Source organism: Balaenoptera borealis, assembly GCF_965194805.1.
Source record: "Balaenoptera borealis genome assembly, chromosome: 19".
In the NCBI taxonomy this organism is placed as follows: Eukaryota; Metazoa; Chordata; class Mammalia; order Artiodactyla; family Balaenopteridae; genus Balaenoptera; species Balaenoptera borealis.
This window is the reverse complement of record NC_138878.1, coordinates 50,451,170-50,470,606: the sequence shown is the minus strand read 5'-3', so window position 1 is coordinate 50,470,606 and position 19,437 is coordinate 50,451,170. Positions and strand designations below refer to the sequence as shown.

Sequence of the window (19,437 nt, the reverse complement as noted above, 5' to 3'; positions counted from 1 at the left end):
CAACGAATGATTTTTTACTCTAAGTATATCCCAAATACTGCATGGGGCAGCCTTGAACGAAAATTTCCCGTTGTTTATCTGAAATTAAGCGTCCGGGATCTCATCCGGCACCCCTTCCCGCAGGTCCCCACCCGGGGCGGACCCTGCACGGGGAGCGGGTGAACGGCCGGGCTCAGGGGCTTCGCGCTCGCTCACCTTCAGCACCAGGACCTGGAGCATCTTCCCCGAGCCTCGCAGGCCACCCGGCAGACTCGCCCCGGAAAAACGCGCAGCGTAGCGGCCGCGCCCGGCTCCTGGTCTCCCCGTCGCTACTCCCTCGAGATGAACTTTTGGGGGCGAAAACGGAGTCTCCTGCAGGGCCGGCCTCCGCGGAGGCGCGCCTCCTCCCCAGGTCAGCGCCGCGGAGCCCGCGCGCCCAGCCCTGGCCCCGCAGGCGACGCGCCGTCCTCCAACCTCGACGCCGGCGAGGGCGCGCTAGGGCTCCCGCCCCGCCCCCTGCGCCCGCCCCCAGCCAGCGCACACCTGGAGGATTCCAGAAACCACGTGGTGCGCCAACCGCCAGCACAACTGGCCGCCTCCCTGCTCACAGCGCTCGGGGGCGGATGGGGGGCGGAGCTGCGTGGGGCGTCACGTGGCTCGCTCCCTGGGTCCTCGCGAGCGCTCACATGGAACCTTCAGTTTTAAATGTAAGTTTGAGTTCACGAGGTCAGGTAAACATGTGCTTAAAGCCCCAAGAAGGAAAAATGTGCTGCTAGTCTGAAGGAAAGCACAACGCAAGGTACATGAAGTTCACATGTTACTGAATGGGGCTAACCAGGCCTCGCCCCCCCAGTCACCCGGCCCAGATCACCTGAAAGCTCCAGACCTTGTCAAAAAAAAAAAGGGAAATCACCAGGTCGAATTTAAACAGGAGGTCTCAGAGGCAGTTCCCAAGCCCCAAGAAGATGCAGAGTACAGCCCTCTCCCAGTTTTTTGTTTTTCTTTATTTTTTACTTTTCGGCCGCACTTCAGGGCATGCGGGACCTTAGTTCCTCCACCAGGGATGGAACCCTTGCCCCCTGCAGTGGTAGCACACAATCTTAACCCCTGGACCTCCAGGGAAGTTCCAGCCCTCTCCCAGTTCTTTGTGTGGGGTTAACACTTTTTTCCTTTGACTAGGTACCATGCTACAATATGGTGTTTCCCAAACTTTTCACAGCATGCCTCACAGAAAATGAAAATATTTATATATCACACTGAGATGAAGAGTCAAGATTGTTGAAATGGGAACTCACTGCATGGCGCTCCAGCCACCCAGGCCTCTTGAGGCTGAAGGGGGTCAATATCTGTACCTGTCTCCCCACTCCCCCAATTAGTGGGAAGCACTTTTAAAGTAATGAAAAGATAAGAAGATGAAACATAAGAAGATGAAAAGATTTTAATAAGGTGCATTTTTATAAGATGGTTAAATCCTGGTACCAAAACCTGATCAAGATAACACAACTACAGACTAATGTAGGTGCTGAAATCCCATATAAAATGCTACCAAGTAAAACCCAGGACAAATTAAAAAAAAAAATTTAAGCCATGGCCAGGAAGGCTGTAAGGCTTATTCCAGGAATGCAGGAAGGTTTAATATCCGTCAGTCAGAAACATGGCTAGCTGATGGCACAGCAAGCAACCAAAAGCTGTCGTGAGCAGACTGGCTCTTGCAGGCACCATGGGGGTGATGATAGGTCTCTCCCATCACAGGAATGATATTCTCGTACTGCAAAGGGCTTAGTGGAGAGTGATCTGTTCTTATATTTTTTTGCTCCCCACCCCCAAGAGAAGGGAGAAAAGGAGAGAAGACAAAGCATTAGGAATGGCAAGAGGGGGAGTCTGAGATAGCAGGACCTGCCGTCATGCTCAGACCAGTCTCTCCTGTTGGTGTGCTCATGGTAGGGTGAGAGGTATCGGTAGGAGCTGATCTAAGTTTTCCAGTACTGACATAATTCTGAAAAATGGGCACCAGGAGGACACTCTTTGCTCCCCTCCCTCCCAGATCTCTCCCCCACCAAATGTAGTTCAAACGATCTTACCCTGGAGTCATCAATTCTCAAAGGCAGCCTATACTTGCCCCATTTAAAAATATTCTCCTTTTTACAAAAGAGGAATAAAAAACAAGTTTGGCTTCATCACTTTGTCAGCTGATTTTTTTAAAATTAATTTATTTTTGGCTGCGTTGGGTCTTTGTTGCTTCGCGCAGGCTTTCTCTAGTTGCGGCGAGTGGGGCCTATTCTTCGTTGTGGTGGGCGTGCTTCTCATTGCGGTGGCTTCTCTTGTTGCAGAGCACGGGCTCTAGGCACGCAGGCTTCACTAGTTGTGGCACGCGGGCTGAGTAGTTGTGGCTCACGGGCTCTAGAGCACAGGCTCAGTAGGTGTGGTGCACAGGCTTAGTTGCTCCGCGGCATGTGGGATCTTCCCAGACCAGGGCTCAAACCCGTGTACCCTGCATTGGCAGGCAGATTCTTAACCACTGCACCACGAGGGAAGCCCTAGAAGAACTTTTAAAGTTGTATTTATTTTGCATCAGTTGAGAGGGAATGAACTTTTGCAGTTATGTCATTCAACCCAAAAGCAGAAGCCTGGTGCCTGTCCAGGGTTTTTCCCAGACGCCTCAGTTATCTTTTATGGACTTGTTCTGTGCATCAGAGAAGGCATTTGTCATGGTTCCCACTAATAGTATACATCTGTCAGATTATCCTTGTTTCTAATGTATTTTTTCCATAGCTTAATATTGTGTTACTCACTGCAAGATTCTCGTATCTTCATTTTTAACTGTATATATCAAACTAAAATTAACTTTTATTTATTGGTTCCTATGATGAATTCCATCTCATCTGATTAGTACTCTCTAAGCTCTTCTTGCTTGTGTTCCCCTCTTTTTATTTTTAGCCCTCATGCAGTATTGTTTTTAAACAACTTATAATTAGATTTAATTTTTTCCAGTTTTGAGATATAATTGACATAGAATATTGTATAAGTTTAAAGTGTAAAACATAATGGTTTGATATATGTATACATTGTGAAATGATTACCACAGTAAGTTTAGTTAATATCCATCACCACCATCCATCCATCAGTTACAAAATTTTTCCCCTTGTGATGAGAACTTTTACCATCTACTCTTTTAGCAACTTTCAAATACATAATACAGTATTGTTAACTATTCTCATCATGTTGTACATTACATTCCTAGACCTTATTTATCTAATAACTGGTAGATTGTATTTCTGACCACCTTCACAATTCCCCCAACCCTACCCCCACCTCTGGCAACCACAAATCTGATTTCTGTTTCTAGGAGGTTTTTTTTGGATTCCACATATAAGTAAGATAATACAGTATTTGTCTTTCACTGTCTGACTTATTTTACTTAGCATAAGGTCCTCAAGGTCCATTCATGTTGTCTCAAATGCCAAGATTTCCTTTTTTTAATGACTGAATAGTATTCCATCACATACATATATAGAGATAAATAGGTAGATAGATAGATACATATATCTTTATCCATTCATCTGTTGATGGACACTTCCATCTGTTGATGGAAACAACTTAGGTTGTTTCCATGTCCTGGCTGTTGTAAATGGTGCTTCACAGAACATTGGGGTGCTGATATCTTTTCAGAATTTCTCTCAGATATATACCCAGAAATGGGTATCATATGATAGTTCTATTTTTAACTTTTTGAGGAACCTCCTTACTGTTTTCCATAGTGGCTGTACCAATTTACATTCCCACCAACAATGCACAGGTGTTCCCTTTTCTCCACATCTTCGCCAACACTTATCTCTTATCTTTTTGATGATAACCGTTCCAACAGGTGTGAGCTACTGGTATCTCATTGTGGTTTTGATTTGCATTTTCCTAATAACTAGTGATGTTGAGCACCTTATCAAGTACCTATTGGCCATCTGAATACCTTCTTTGGAAGAGTACCTATTCAGGCCCTTTGTGCATTTTTTAATTGGATTGCATTTTTGATATTAACTCATATGAGTTCCTTATATATTTTGGATATTAACCCCCTTATCAGATGTGTGGTTTGCAAATATTTTCTCCCATTCATTTGGTTGCCCTTTCACTTTGTTGATCATTTATTTTGCTATGCAGGAGCTTTTTAGTTTGGTGTAGTCCCACTTATTTATTTTTAACTTTGTTGCTTGTGCTTTAGGTGTCATATTCAAAAAATTATTGACAAGACCCATGTCAACAAATTTTTCCTCTATTTTTGTGGTTTCAGGTCTTACATTTAAGCCTTTAATCCATTCTGAGTGATTTTTGTGAGTGGTATAGGATAGGGGTCTAGTTTCATTCTCTGGACTCTCAATTCTATTCTGTTGGTCTATGTGTCTGTTCTCATGCCAGTACTATGCTGTTCTGATAGCTGTGTAATATCGTTTGAAGTCAGGAAGTCAGGAAGTGTGATGCCTCCAGCTTTGTTCTTCTTTCTTAGGATTGCTTTGGCTATTCAGGGTCTTTTGTAGTTCTATATAAATTTTAGAATTTTTTTTCTATTTCTGTTTTAAAAAAAAAGGCCATTTGAATCTTGATAGCGATTGACTGAAGCTATAGATGCCTTTGGGTAGTATGGACATTTTAACAATATTAATTCTTCCAGTCCATGAATGTGGGATATCTTTCCAATTGTTTGTGTCTTCACTTTTCTTCATCAATGGTTTACAGTTTTCAGGATAGAGATCTTTCACCTCCTTAGTTAAATTTAGTCCTAAGTATTTCATTGTTTTTGATGCTATTGTAAATGGGATTGTTTTCTTTGTTTCTTTTTCAGATAATTTGTTGTTAGTGTATAGAAATGCTACTGATCTTTGTATGCTGATTTTGTACTCTGCAACTTTACTGAATTAGTTGATTAGATCTAACAGTTTTTCAGTGGAGTTTTTAGGATTTTCAATATATAAAATCATGTGTTCTGCAAATAGAGACAATTTTACTTCTTCCTTTCCAATTCTAATGCCTTTTACTTCTTTTTCTTGCCGGATTTCTTCTAGTACTATGTAGAATAGGAATGGTGAGAGTGGACACCCTTGTCTTATTCCCGATACTAGAGGAAAAGCTTCCAACCCTTCACCACTGAGCACGATGTTGGCCGTGGGCTACAAAAGTCATCTATGGCTTTTATTATGTTGAGTTCCTTCTATAACTAATTTGTTGAGTTTTTTTTTTTTTTATCATGAATGGATGTTGAATTTTGTCAAATACTTTTTACACATCTATTGAGTTGCTCATATGATTTTTATCTTTCATTTTATTAATGTGATGTAGAACACATTGATTTGCGCATTGAACCATCCTTGCATTCCAGGGATGAATCCCACTTGATCATGGTGTATGATCCTTTTAATGTGCTGCTGAATTCAGTTCGCTAGTATTTTCTTTAGAATTTTTGCATCTGTATTCATCAGGGATATTGGCATGTAGTTTTTTTTCTTGTAGTGTCCTTTGGTACCAGGGTAATTCTGGCCTTGTGAGTTTGGGAGTGTTCCCTCCTCTTCAAATTTTGGAAGAGTTTGAGGATTGGCCTTAATTCCTCTTTAAATGTTTGGTAAAATTCACCAGTGAAGCCATCTGGTCCTGGGTTTTTCTTTTTGGGGAGGTTTTTTTTTTTTTTAATTACTGATTCAATCTCCTTACTCATTATTGGCCTGTTCGGATTTTCTATTTCTTACTGATGCAGTTTTGGTAGGTTCTATGTTTCCAGGAATTTACCCATGTCTTCTAGGTTGCACAGTTTGTTGGCATACTGTGTTCATTGTAGTTTCTTATGATCCTTTCTGTTTCTGTGGTATCAGTTGTAATGTCTCCTCTTTCATTTATAGTATTATTGATTTGCAGCCTCTTTTTTTCTTGGTTAGTCTAGCTAATGGTTTGTCAATTTTATCTTTTCATAGAATCAACTCTTAGTTTTGTTAGCCTTTTCTATTGTTTTCCTCTCTCTATATCATTTATTTTTGCTCAAGTTTCTATTATTATTTCCTTCCTTCTGCTAACTTTGGGCTTGGTTTATTCTTTTTCAAGTTCCTCTAGATAACTAGGTTTAAAAACATTTAATCTAAGATTCTTTATCATTCAATAAATTTAACCCATTTTCATGCATCAGCATGGTTGATATTTATTCCTACCTGAACTGTCTTATTCTAAGCTTTTGTTTTGTTGCCATTTTCATATTTTCTATCTTCTGCATTAGGGGTTGTGCTTTGCTTTTGACTGATTTGAAAAGTGACCATTCTGTTTTAAATTCTAATAGCCACTGTTGCATTTCAAAACACTTAAACAGGTATTATCACAAACCTGCAGTTATTGATTCCCTCCTTTCATTTTTTTTTTTTATTCCTCCCATAGCCACTTCCTGTTAATGATAACATAATCTGGGATTATTGAACCAAATTATTTTTATAAGAAAGTTACTTTTTTTTTTACAAAATACATTAAAATTTGAATTATTTTTAACATTTGCAGTGCTTTTTAGCCATATTTAACTATTCATACTTACTTCCTGTATTTTATTTCCACACTCACCATTAGGACTTCTACCATGCATTTCTACTTCAAAAGTTTTTATTTCCAATAATCAAAATTTTAATTATCTATAGTATTTCTATCAAATCAAATTTTTCAGAGCTCTGGAATCTTCAGAGCCCATATATAAACAAGGACTACTTCTGTGGCTTTCACACATGGTTGATATAAAATTACTGACCACACACGTCCTTTTCCCCTCAGAATATTATATATGCTGTCCAGTTTATCATGTTACTGTGTGATACACACTAAGAAGATTTTGTGCCTTTGTGAGTAATCTTTCCTTTTTCTCCCTGAAAATCTATGCATTCTCTGTCTTTGAAATTCAAAATGTCATCCAGGTATTGAACAACTTTTCTTATTTTTTTTTTTTTTTTTAATTTATTTATTTTATTTATTTATTTTTGGCTGTGTTGGGTCTTCGTTTCTGTGTGAGGGCTTTCTCTAGTTGCGGCAAGTGGGGGCCACTCTTCATTGCGGTGCGCGGGCCTCTCACTATCGCGGCCTCTCTTGTTGCGGAGCACAGGCTCCAGACGCGCAGGCTCAGTAGTTGTGGCTCACGGGCCTAGTTGCTCCGTGGCATGTGGGATCCTCCCAGACCAGGGCTCGAACCCGTGTTCCCTGCATTGGCAGGCAGATTCTCAACAACTGCGCCACCAGGGAAGCCCACTTTTCTTATTTTTGCTTTGACCATAGAAGGACCTTTTTATCTGAAGATCAATATTTTCCTTCAGCTCAAGAAAACTTTGTTCTCTAAATAATGCTTTTCTTCTATTTGTTTGTTCTGGAATTTTCATTTAGACATGCCAATAATCCACATATTAGATGCCCAACCTCTGTTCTGAATGTCTGTTTTTCTGAAGCTACAGTAACAAGGAGACCCAAGAACAAAAACAGTTCAGAGATCCAGGTTTGTCTCAAGGCAACAGAATGTGCAAAGGTTCTGAGGTGGGAAAGAACTCTGAGCAGTCAAGGAAGAGAAAGAAGACCCTTCTGATGGGATTATAGAGGGAGAGGGGTGTATGATGACATCAGAGAGAAAGGTGGCACCTTGTAGACCACAAATTTAGTGTTTAAGTGTCAGGAAAAGCCATGGAAGGGCTTTAATGAGGGCACTGACAGGACATGACTTAAGTTTCGATGTCAAGTTCACTTTTTCAGGAGGAATGCATTGTGAGGGGGAAGAATGAAAATGAAGAGACTGGCTCTGAAGCTGTTACAGTTGGCTAAGAAACAACTATGGTTTAGACTAAGGCGATAGCAGTGCAGAGGTGGGCAGATGGGAGTTTCAAGATAATTGTGTTTAATAGATCAATAGGACTTACTAGTCACCTGGATATAGGAATGAAGGAAAGGGAGGAATCATGAACGACTCAGATTTTTACCTTCAGTAACTGGTAACTTAACTTCCCTTCTGATACAGGGAAGGCTATGCTGAGGGAACCTGCTTAGGAGGGAAAAGTATAGATTAGGGAACTGTTTTAACAAAGAGATGATAAAATATAGTGGTTTATATAAAATATAAGTGTACTTTCATTTTCACATAACAAGCAAGAGGTGAGCAATCCAAGTGGCAGGCAGTTATGCTTTAACATCTGTCTTCTGTCTCTGGGTCCAAGGTAGCTGCTCCAGTTGCCACCATTTCCAGCCAGTGAGAAGAGAAAAGAGAAAGTGGAAGGCAAGCAATTTCCTTTTTAAAGAATGTGACCTACATATGCCCATATATGAGGGCTCCCCCCACAAATCATCCCCCAGGAGAGAAGAAGTCCCCTTACATTCAAGTCCTTATTATATTTCCCATGTTATAGGGCACTCTTGTTTTATATTAACAAAGAACTGTGAGGACAAGAACATATTAGCCTGATGCCAGCCCAGTTTTGGATTCTTACGGAGGTCATTCAAAAGCTGATCTTGCTCTGCCTCTTTATGTGAGGAAAGCATTGTTTCATCCAATGCTTGGCTGTGTTGTGGTTTCCTTGGCGACTGTAATACCAAGATGCGATGGGCAGACATATTCAGACCTCTGCTTTTAGTGACAGGCAACAGATGCCACTTGCTAGAAAAAGAATCAGGTTCTACTCTTGGCCATGGCACTAACTAACTGTGTGAATCTGTTTCTCAGTTATCTCATCAGCAAAATCATGGTGTTCTTCCAATCATAACATTCTGTTTTCTGTGAGAATGAAAGAATAGTATGCCCAAGGCCAAAAGTGAGTAAGGAGAACGTCTATAGATTCAGAAGCCAGATTGAATGCTAATTCTATCTGTGGCTCTCAAAATTTTCATGTTGGAACCATTTACCAAAGACAATAGATTTTCCTCTAGATCAGAGTTCTCAAACTTGGCCAGATAATTCTTCACTGTGGGTGGCTGTCCTGTGCATTGCAGGATATTAAACTGTAACCCTGGCTTCTCGCCACTAGATGGTAGAAGCATCGCACTCTCAGTTGTGACAACCCAAATTTATCCAGACACTGCCAAATGCCCCTGAAGGGCAAAAGTGCCCGGATTGAGAACCACTGATCTAGATGTATTCCTCTAATCAGGATTAAATAATACACATAAACTTTAATTATCAATAGCTCTATTTTATAGGTAGGAAAACCAGAACATTTCATGAAAAATGAAATTCAATGTACAATGCATAATATAGTCAGAGATCTAAAATGAACTGGCGTCTAAACCATTTCCCATCTTTAATCAATAAACATTATTCCTCTTAAGAGGAGGTGAAAAAATTACCCATATTAAAAACACTGAAAACAAACACCATTAGTAAGCACCATTAAATGATGAATAGTTCTACATCCCTCTAACCTCTTTGTATTCTGTTAACTAGCCCTCCAAGGTAAAAATAATTATGGCTTTTGTTATGGCTTCATATTTCTTTACAACAGTCACTGAACTAATTTCCAATTTGGTAAACCTAATAACTCATGCCATTTAGTTTTAAACAGAATTATTTCTTAATCATCAAGCTAAAGTCATAAGAAAATAATGACACTGTCACTTGAAGGTCATCTCAGTCTACTGTTCACCATGTATCTAATCATACACCCTTAAATTAATTCCAACAGAAAGTCTAAGGAATTCATGGATCAATCTCCCAGCACATAAGGCAGAGTGCTAATACAGTTAAAAGACAATACAGTAGAACATCTTATTTAAACTTTTGATAACAAAACAATACAGAAGTGGAAACCCTCGTGAAAATTTTTTTCTCGTTTTGGTAACAAGATCATTAATACTTTATACTTGTGTGATACTGTAAGGTTTAAAGAATAAAATGAGAGCTCCGTAATACACTTGAAATATGAAAGACAGTATTAGAACTTACAGGCACAAAGTTCCTTAAGTTCCAGGCACGTCTAGTCAACCCTCATTTTTCATCAGGACAACTTCAAGGAGGCCAGCTTACAAAGAAGCCATTCTCTACAGACGGCTCTTACTCACTACATAGTTCTTAGGGTAAACATGTTTATACTTTGACTGAACTGTCACGTGGATGTTATAATCATGGCGATTGTACATCACTACTCGGTGAAATTTCTTGCCTTCTTTCATGATTTCTTCATTCTTTTTTTCAGTGGACATAAGATTTTCTAAAAAGTTTGAATCTTCTAAGTACATCTCATCTCCTGAAAAATAATATTTTAATTTTAGTGTTATTTTATAAAACATTCCAATATATTTGTGATATATAAATCAGTGTTTATTTTTATCTATTTCAGGTGTTTGGAACTGAGATAGTTGTTAAAAAATCCTAATTTTTTGTGCTTATCTCAATTTATTTCTTCTGTTTTTAATACCCCCCTACACTCCCCAGTTCTCCATTTTCCAGCCAAGAATTTTCTTTGGGTACATAAATATTTATGACTAGTATTTTTTCATCCTGAACTATAATTTTTTATACTAATTCATGACTCTCTTTATCCCATTCAATGTTAATGTTGGCCTTGATATCCATATATTTTTGGTGTTTCAATGTGGGCTGCTCTAATCATTTTAAGGTTAAATTACAGAAATTATTATTTACACATCAAAACTGCTAAGCTGTCCCGCTGTAGGATGAATAACAAATACTTTCACAATTCTGAGAAGTGAGATAAGCAGCCGTAAGTGAGACAGGTCACAAAACTCCACTGTTAAGTGGCTACAAAACCTCTATCCTGTACTCGCCCAACAACAATTGACCGCCAACAAACTCTCTTTCAATCAAATAAGTACAATTTACAAGTTTGCATAATTTAAAATTAAAATGTAAAAAAGTGAGCTAATATATGAGAAAGAACTTTGTCAGTGTCTAGGAAATATATTTATATAACTGTATATAAAGTAATGTATCCAGAATTTCTGGTTATAATAAATACTATGAATATCTTACAGACCTTGATCTTATTTAATTAGTACCTCTGTAGTATGTAAAACAGAGACTAATTCATGTCTCTGTGTGAGACAATACTGCCATACAGCCCAGAGCATTAAATGTGATTACTAACGAAAACATTGATAACTCACTGATTTACCTGGTAAAAGCTGGATTATTCCATCAGCAGTTAATAATGTGATCGGCAGCCATCTTTCCACCCCTTCTAATTCACGATCCAAACAAAATTTGTGCAAGTCAGAGAGAGAGGCAAAGTGTTCTAGTCTTCTTATTTCATAGAACTGTGGAGGTGCAAGCCAAATTTCCTTTGATATGAAGCTTTCAGTTGCCTCTGACGGAGATGACCACTGCGGAAGACAAAGGTAAGGCTTCCTGAAGTTTATCCTATAGACAACACAACTCGAGATCCTTAGATCAGTACCTAAGAGCTAATTGAAAATGTAATATTAATTCATTAATGTGTCTTGCTAGATTCCTCTGAGACAACATGAAAAGATTTGGTGAAGAAAGCTGGGTTGATCCCCTTCAGAGGTTGATTATTGGGACACTGATCCTGAGAACTAGTAAATAAACCAGGATAGATCACAAAGGGTTGACCTGGGAGCACTGTTCAGCATAAAAGGCAGGAGATGCTAGGAAGGCAAGGTGGTTCTGGTCACTCCTAAAGGAAGACCCTGAAGTATAAACTCATGACAGCAGATTGAGAATTTAGTGCCCATTCATTCCTCCCATAAATGGGTGCCTTGGCTAGGCACTGAGGATGTGGTGGTGGGTGAGACAAAGATCTCTCAGGCCCTAATAGGGCCTTCAGCAAACAAAATGTAGCGTGATATGTGCCATGTGTTACAATGAAGGTAAAGAGGCCGGAGCAAGAGAAGCTTTCAGGAAGGTCAAGAGACATGACTCAGTCTATCATCCCAGGAGTGTAATAACTGCACGGTATCAACCAGATAGCACTTACCCATTTCACTTAAGTGGCCTCACTGCTGTGACCTGCCCACTTTCCCAAGCCTTCCTTCCATACGCATTTAGATAAAAAGAGCTGATTCAATTAATATGAAATAACCCCAACAGGTCTTTCTTTAACTGGTTTACTAAATATCTCCTTACACTGGGGAAACTGATTCTCACACCCAAAACCGGGGAGTTGAGATTGACTGCCTTGAATGACTACAGGCCCAAAGTTTACAAGCTTGTATGAGAAACCTGAGAAACTTGTTAAATCTTCAATCTATGGGGCCCAGCAATCTATGTTTAATAAGCACCCTAGATTCTTCTAAAGTTGGCCAAGGCTACATTTTGAAAAACAAAGCTCTGGCCTCAAAGGACCACCCAATCTCTAAGGTATCCATGTGAGTTCAGTGGTAACAATGAAGATAAAGGGTTAAACAATAGGCATTAACTCACTTAATTCAACCTGTTCAGGTTGGTCTAGACCATAGGCTAAAATAACTTAAATAACTTATTGTTTATTGGTTACTTGTCACTAGTAAAACATTAGTTTTACTAGTTACTAGTAAAAGTATTTTGAGCAAAAATACTTTACATAAAATATTTCCAATCCTTAGGATAACTCTGCATCCTCTCATTTTACAGATGAGAAAACGAAGGAAGCTCCTCTAATGAAAAAACCTGGGCTTCAAACTCACAGGGTGGTGGTGGGGGTGGTGGTGCTGGCTATAAATTCCACTGTTGCCCCTCAGTTTCTGAACTTAGGCAGTACTGACACTTTAAACCAGATAATTCTTTGTGGAAGGATATTCAGCAGCATCCTTGGGCTCTATCCAGTAGAAGCCAGTAGAAGTCCCTGAGTTGTGACAACCAAGAATGTCTCCTGACACTGCCAAATGCACCTGAGGGTGGGATGGGTAAATCATCCCATGTTGAGAACCACTGCATTGAGAAGCCCGCACACCGCAACGAAGAGTAGCCCCCGCTCGCCACAACTAGAGAAAGCCTGCGCACAGCAACAAAGACCCAACACAGACAAAAAAAATAAATAAAATAAATACATTTATTTAAAAAAAAAAAGAAAGAAAAGGGAGAAAATTTGAAAACATAGCAATAAATCTATTCAAAATAAAGCAGAGAGGAAAAAAGATGGAAAAAAATGAACAAGGCATCAGGGACCTGTGGAACATTATCAAGTAGTCCAACATACATGGAGTCCCAGAAAACAGAGGGAGGTGAAAAATATTTGAAGAAACAAATAATTAAATAATAAAACAAAAAGAAAACCACACACATCATAGTCAAATTACTGAACACCAATAATTAAGAGGAAATATTTAAAGTAGCCACACACACCAAAAACACAAACACACATTATGTACAGAGGAACAGAGAGTTAAAAGCAAACTTTTCTATGAGATGATGGATGTTCACTAAACTTCCTGTGGTAATTATATCATGGGATATGTAAGTCAAATCATTATGCTGTCACCTTAAACTTACACAGTGCTGTATGTCTATTATATCTCAATAAAACTGGAAGGAAAAAAAAGCAGACTTCTCAACAGAAGATTATGCAAACCAGAAAATAATGAAGCAACATTTTTAAGTACTGAGAGAGAAAAAAAAACCCAAACTGTTAACCTACATAGAATTCTATACCCAGCCAAAATATCTTTCAAAAACCAAAAGCAAAATAAAGTATTTTCAGACAAACAAAATTTAGAATATTCATTGTTTAGAATGAATTTAGATTCATTCATTCTAAACAAATTTAGAAGATCTGAAATAAATGACATATTAGAGGAAGTTCTTTAGGCAGAAAGATACCAGATGTACATTAAATCCACACAAAGTAATGAAGAGTGCTAAGAATGGTACATATGCAGGTAAACATAAAAGACATTTCCCCCTCATTTTCACAGTCTTTAACAGATTGACTGTTTAAAGCAAAAATAATCAGAGTGTATTATAGAGTTTATAATAGAAATAAAAGTCAAATGTATGACAACAAAAGCATAAATGACAGGAGGGGAGAAATGGAAGTATATTATTTTAAGGTTCTAATACTACACGTGAAATGAGAGATGTATATTGCAAACCCTAAAGCAACCACAAAGAAGTATAGTTAATAAGTCAATAATGGAGATAAAACAGAGTCCTAAAAATACTCAATTAATCCAAAAGAAGTCAGGAAAAGAAGAAAAACAGTGCAAAGAATAGAGGGGACAGATTAAAAAACTAACAGCAAGATGGTAGATTTGAAGTTAACCTTATTGAGAATAACACTGAATACAAATGATCTAAACACTCCAGTTGAAAGGCAGAAACTGTCATACCGGATAAAAAAGTAAGACTATATGCTGCCTACAAGAAACATACTTTAAATATAAAGACACAGATTAAAAGTAAAGAATGGAAAAAGATACACTATGCTATTGCTAATGAAATGAAAGCGGCTATATTGGTATCAGACGGTAAACTTCAGATTTCAGAATAAGGAACATTGCCAGGGATAAAGAAAGATATTTCATCACAATCAAAGGCTCAATCCCTCAAGCTTGAATAGTCCTATGCAGCACCTTACACGGGAGCTTCAGAACACACGAAGCAAAACCTAATGGAACTGAAAAGAGAAAAAGACAAATCCGCAATTAGTCTTTGAAGATTTCAGCATTCCTCTCTCAGTACTTGATGGAACAGGTATATGATATGGAAGACCTGAGGACACTATCAACGAACTTAACCTAACTGACAGTTCTACAAACACTCCATCAAATACAGCAGAATACACATTCTTTTTAGGTGCAGAGGGATCATTCACCAAGGTAGACCATATTCGTGGCCATAAAACAAGTCTCAAATGAAACAGCCTCAAATAAATTTTAAAAGACTGAACTATGAGGAAACACTTAAACTGCTGGGGGTTGAAATGAGTTAATGCATGGCAAGTGCTTAGGAAGGAGCCTGGCACCTGATCAGCGCTAGCAGAGCTCCCAGCGTCTCCGCTGGCCTCCCACTGGAGAAACCGCGTGGGGAGACATCGTCGAGGCCCTGGGACTGTGAAGCCGGGGAAAGTAGAAAGCAGTTCACCAAGGTCATGGCTTTGGCCTGCTGGGCCGGGGGCCGGACCACCTGGGTCCCATGCCCGCTCAGTCGCGTACTGGCTGTATGTCCCTGAGCAAGCGAATTAGCTTCTCTGGGCCCAGCCTATCTGGAGGTTCCGGGTGGGCCTGGGCCGCCGGCCGCGGGTGGGGTCCTCATTCCCAAGCTCCCGTGGGTCCCCACTCCGCGCCGGGAGGACGCCCTACCTGGCAGTCCACCACCTCCACCAAGTCGGGGAAGACCGGGGGCGGCTCGCACAGGCAGCACAGAAAGAAGGTGGTCTCGAAGCGGCGGCCACGGCGCTGCGTGAAAGGCGTGAGCCAGGCGCTCCACTCGTGCAGCGCCCAGATGTCGGGAGTGCAGTCTAGGTGAGCGCACAGGCGCAGGAAGTGCTGAGGGTCTCGGCGGACGCGGGCACGCCAGTCGGCCAGGGCCGGCGGCGGCGCGAGGGCGCGACCCGGCTCGGGCGCGGCGGGCCCGGGGCCCCTGGGCCGCAGCAGCAGCACGCCCGCCTCCTCGAAGGCCTCGCGGATGGCGCAGATGCGGAAGGCAACGTCATCCGGCAGCGCCGCCTCGTCCCCGTCGGGGGCTTCGGGCCTGGCCTCGGGCAGCACCGGGAAGGTGGCGCGTCGGGGCGGCGCCGGGCCCAGGCCAAAGCGGGGTGGCCGGTGGTGCGGCGCGAAGAGGCGCAGCCAGTCGGCCGAGCGGTCTGCCGCGTCCAGCACCCCACCCGGGAAGACGTGCGCCCCGGGCAAGAAACCTTGGCGCGCGGAGCGCAGCAGCAGCAGCAGCCGGAAGCCCTCGGCGGGCGGCGGGGGCCGCGGCGGGGCGGCGGGGACCGGGAGCGTCCAGCCCGCAGCCAGCACCACGGTGGCCGCCCGGCGCCAGCTGCTTGGGCCCGGCCGCAGGGGGCCGCTCATGGCGGGTGGCGGCGCGCGGCTTCCGGGCTCAGGGTTCTGGTGCGGCTGGAGTTTTACCCGGGCTTGAGGACGGAGGCCGGCGTCTCGCTGGGTGAACTCCCGGCAAGGTGCGCGCTGGGCGATCGGTGAACCCGGGCTGTTTGGCCTCACCCGCGCCTGCCTGTAAGGGGGATGTGCCAGCGCGGAGAAGCTCCGCCTCGAGTGCCCTTGTTCCCAGCCAGGTCACTCTCGCGGGGCAAGGGCTGTCACAGCCGCTTGCTAGGAGGGCCTCAACACCCTCACTCAGGACACTTGGACCAAGAGCAGGAATGCTTATGATCGCACAATGACCTGTCGAGGTAAAAGTGCGATGCAAACCTAGGCCTGGTGACACCTCCCCGACCAAAACCTGAGAACTAGGACTTTCTCAATTAAACAAAGAGAGTTTGTTTCCTTTGGCGGGGGGGTGGGGTGGGGGTGGATATGGGGGGCATCCAAGGGCTAGGTGTCCGAGCTTTGCAGGCTCACATGAACCCCAGCAATGAGAAACTGATGCATGAACCAGATACCAAATTACAAATTTCACACTGCACAGTCTGAGTGTGAAAGGTCCTCCTTGAATCCCCAGACAAGCTCCTATCTTGTGATCTGGACACCTTTTATTGTCAGGGCACCTGGGAACACCTTAAGCATCTTAGGTCATTGGATAATTTCCACTTTCATGGGAGAATTTTAATCCAAGCCTAGAGATGGAAATTTCGCTCTGCTCCACCTTTAGAAAGAGCCTGTTAAAGCAGTCTTCTCTTTTATAGCTCCTTATTAGTTACCAACAGTTTCTCCACAATTGCTATTATAGTTGATCACGCGTTTGTTATGTGTCCGGATGAACATATAGACTACTGTTGAGCCTCATTTTCAAACTATCATTTTAATGTGGGATATTCCCTGGGGGAGAATCCAGAGATGGCACCAGCAGTATTTAGGTTGATTTTTGTTGGCATCATTTTCTAAAGATGCAGATCCCTGTGTATTGACCACATCCCAGAAACAGGAAACAAGACCACATGTTTAGAAAAACACACAAGAGGCCAAGGGAGCACACATGTACTGGCAGGTTGGGGGAGGGGGGTGGAGTCTGCCAAATTTCATCCATCTTGAGTCTCTACATAATCCACAATTAGGGACCCCTCCCTTATCTGCTTTCCCACTGCATGGGTCTCTGCTCTGAGACAATCACTTCACAGTCTATTGTGGAGTCTAGGATGGCACCCTGGAGCCTGTGTTTTTAACAATCCCCCAACTTCTCCAGGTGATTTCAGTGCTTTAAGCCATGGGAAGCCATAAAAGGTGGTGACATGATTAAGTTCATATCTTCAAAGGTCACCCTGACAACAGCATGATGACTCAATTGGATGGGGCTGTTCTGGAAGCCCGTGGAATGTGCTGGGGAAGAAATGGTGAGGGTCTAAACTAGGAGAGTGGCTGTGAAGAGGGGATGAGGTGGGAAGAAGGGAATGATTCACTAGAGAGTATTTAGGAGGTAGACTTGAGGTAATGTGGTAATTGGTTGAATATGCAGAGCAAGGGAAAAGAAAGAAAGTTTTAGCTTGGGAGGTTGAAAACTCGGTGGCTTCAAACAATAAACATTTATTATCTCACAGTTTCTGTGGATCACGATTTCAAGAGCATCTTAGCTGGGTTGTTCTGTCTCAGTATTTCCCATGAGATTGTGGTGAGCATGTCAGCTGGGGCTTGATTAGGGGCTGAGGGATCCATTTCTACAATGGCTCACTCATATGGCTGTTGGCCAGAGGCCTCAGTTCCTCACCATATTGGCCTCTCCATAGTGCTGCTGGGATGTCTTTGAGACATGGTAGTTAATGATTCCAAGAGAGAGGAAGGAAGAAGTCATGATGCATTTCCTGACTCAGCCTCAGGAGTCACATTCCATCATTTCCACAATATCCTATTGTTACTCTGGTCAGCTCTATTCCGTGTCAGAGGGGACTACATGAAAACACCAGGTGGTGGGGACCACTGGTGGTCATCTTGGAGGCTGGCTACCACAGTGGATAAAAAGCCATCGAAGCAATAGGAGAAAATAGGTAAATTCCTCTATAGTCTTTGACTCAAAATCTAGAAGCATAAGGGAAAAGATTGATCAATTTGACACACCATGCATATTTATAACTTTATTATGACAAAAGACACCATAAGAAAGTCCAAGATATAATAAACTGAGAAAATTATCTCTAATGCTTATCACAAAGGACTGAGAAGAAAAAACCTCCAATTGTGTAGAAAATGGGCAAGAGATATGGAAAGGCAGTTGATTGTGATTTATTTAAGGTCACATGTGCAGCAAGTGTTGGTTGGAATCTGTCTCCAGACCTATTGGCGTGTCCTCCGAGTGTCCTGCCCTGCCCTGTTCTGCCAGGGGCACAGTGCCAGCTACCCCAGGCCTGACAGTAAGTGCACACAACCATCCCCTACTAGGGCTAGCAGTTACCATGTGCCACTTGATCACAAGAGTTGAGTCACTTTGTTTATGACAACAGTTGCTTACTTCAGAGAAGGACACTTGAGTCTTGGTTCTTATGTTCCACTGGTCTGGTCTTCCCCAGCTATCTTTACAATAAGAAATGTTCTTATTTGATTTATCAGAACATGCATGATCCTAAAAGAAAAAAAAAAAACAACTTTCCAAACATGTCATATTGTTTCTTACCCATAGCTCCAAGTGGACTTTTATTTCAATCTCTACTTCACTGAGCCCAAATTCATTTCTGTTATCCATTATTTATCAAGTTTTTCAGTGGAAAAAGAAAGGAAGAGAATGCGGGGGCTAGCCATGGAGAGATGACTTCAGCTTGGAGAATCCACAGTAGCAGGAGAGTTTGTTCAACCTGCCTAGAAACGAAGGCATGTCACTGCAGTTAAATGGAATTCACCTATGAATGACCAGCAACATCCAGTGCACCAAGAATCATCACATAAAAATGATTTCTCAAAATGTTTTTTGAAAAGGGTTTAGAAAAGGTTCACAATATGTTTTCTCAAAAATGCATAGATTCCACTTAGGTGACATTCTGGAGAAGGCAACACTGTAGGGACAGAAATCAGATCAGTGGTTGCCAGATCCTGGGGTGAGAGGAAAGGATTGCCTACAAAGGACATGCGGGAACTTTTGGGTGGTGATGAAAACATTCTGTATCTTGATTGCAGGGGTGGATACATGGTTGTACATATTTGTCAAAACTCAAAACTGCACACCTAAGAAGGGTGAATGTTACTGTATTTAAATTATACCTCAATAAGTTTGACTTTAAAAATGTACAGATTCCAACTTCTAGATCAACCTGAATTTCCCTCTGTAACCTTGACCTTTTTATTACATACCTTCTTTCATTGACAAGTTTATCTAGTTTTAATCTTCAAAATGATTTCCAGCAGATTTTACCTAAGTTATAGAAAGTTCATGTTTTCATATATATTGCTCCTTTTGCCCAACCGTCCCATTTTAGGCAGCCA

The 19,437-nt window shown here is 41.8% G+C and overlaps 2 protein-coding genes and 1 long non-coding RNA gene across 5 annotated transcripts in view; 1 reads left to right on the top strand and 2 right to left on the bottom strand.

The window, feature by feature from the left end:
• Nucleotides 1-470, bottom strand: part of TDRD12 (tudor domain containing 12) — an 81,904-nt gene extending 81,434 nt beyond the window's left edge. For both annotated transcript variants that reach the window (XM_082366452.1, XM_082366451.1), the window contains exon 1: nt 196-470. In XM_082366452.1, coding sequence (XP_082222578.1) covers nt 196-219 — 24 coding nt within the window. In that variant the 5' untranslated portion in view covers nt 220-470. The remainder of the gene's footprint in view (nt 1-195) is intronic.
• Nucleotides 471-9,131: 8,661 nt separating this feature from the next.
• Nucleotides 9,132-16,065, bottom strand: NUDT19 (nudix hydrolase 19). Its single transcript, XM_082366546.1, has 3 exons — nt 15,214-16,065; nt 11,091-11,298; nt 9,132-10,202 (listed from the first exon to the last, which is right to left on the bottom strand). The coding sequence occupies exons 1-3, from the start codon at nt 15,925-15,927 to the stop codon at nt 9,997-9,999; spliced, it is 1,128 nt and encodes a 375-aa protein (XP_082222672.1). The 5' UTR covers nt 15,928-16,065; the 3' UTR covers nt 9,132-9,996.
• LOC309616228 lies at nt 15,905-19,321 on the top strand. 2 transcript variants are annotated; one of them, XR_014237368.1, is made up of 4 exons: nt 15,905-16,034; nt 17,216-17,363; nt 18,256-18,374; nt 18,715-19,321. It is a non-coding gene; the product is annotated as an uncharacterized lncRNA (long non-coding RNA). The 2 variants fall into 2 exon arrangements; XR_014237369.1 differs by lacking the exons at nt 15,905-16,034; nt 18,715-19,321 and adding an exon at nt 16,148-16,265 and having other exon boundaries at nt 18,256-18,634.
• Nucleotides 19,322-19,437: the final 116 nt, after the last annotated feature.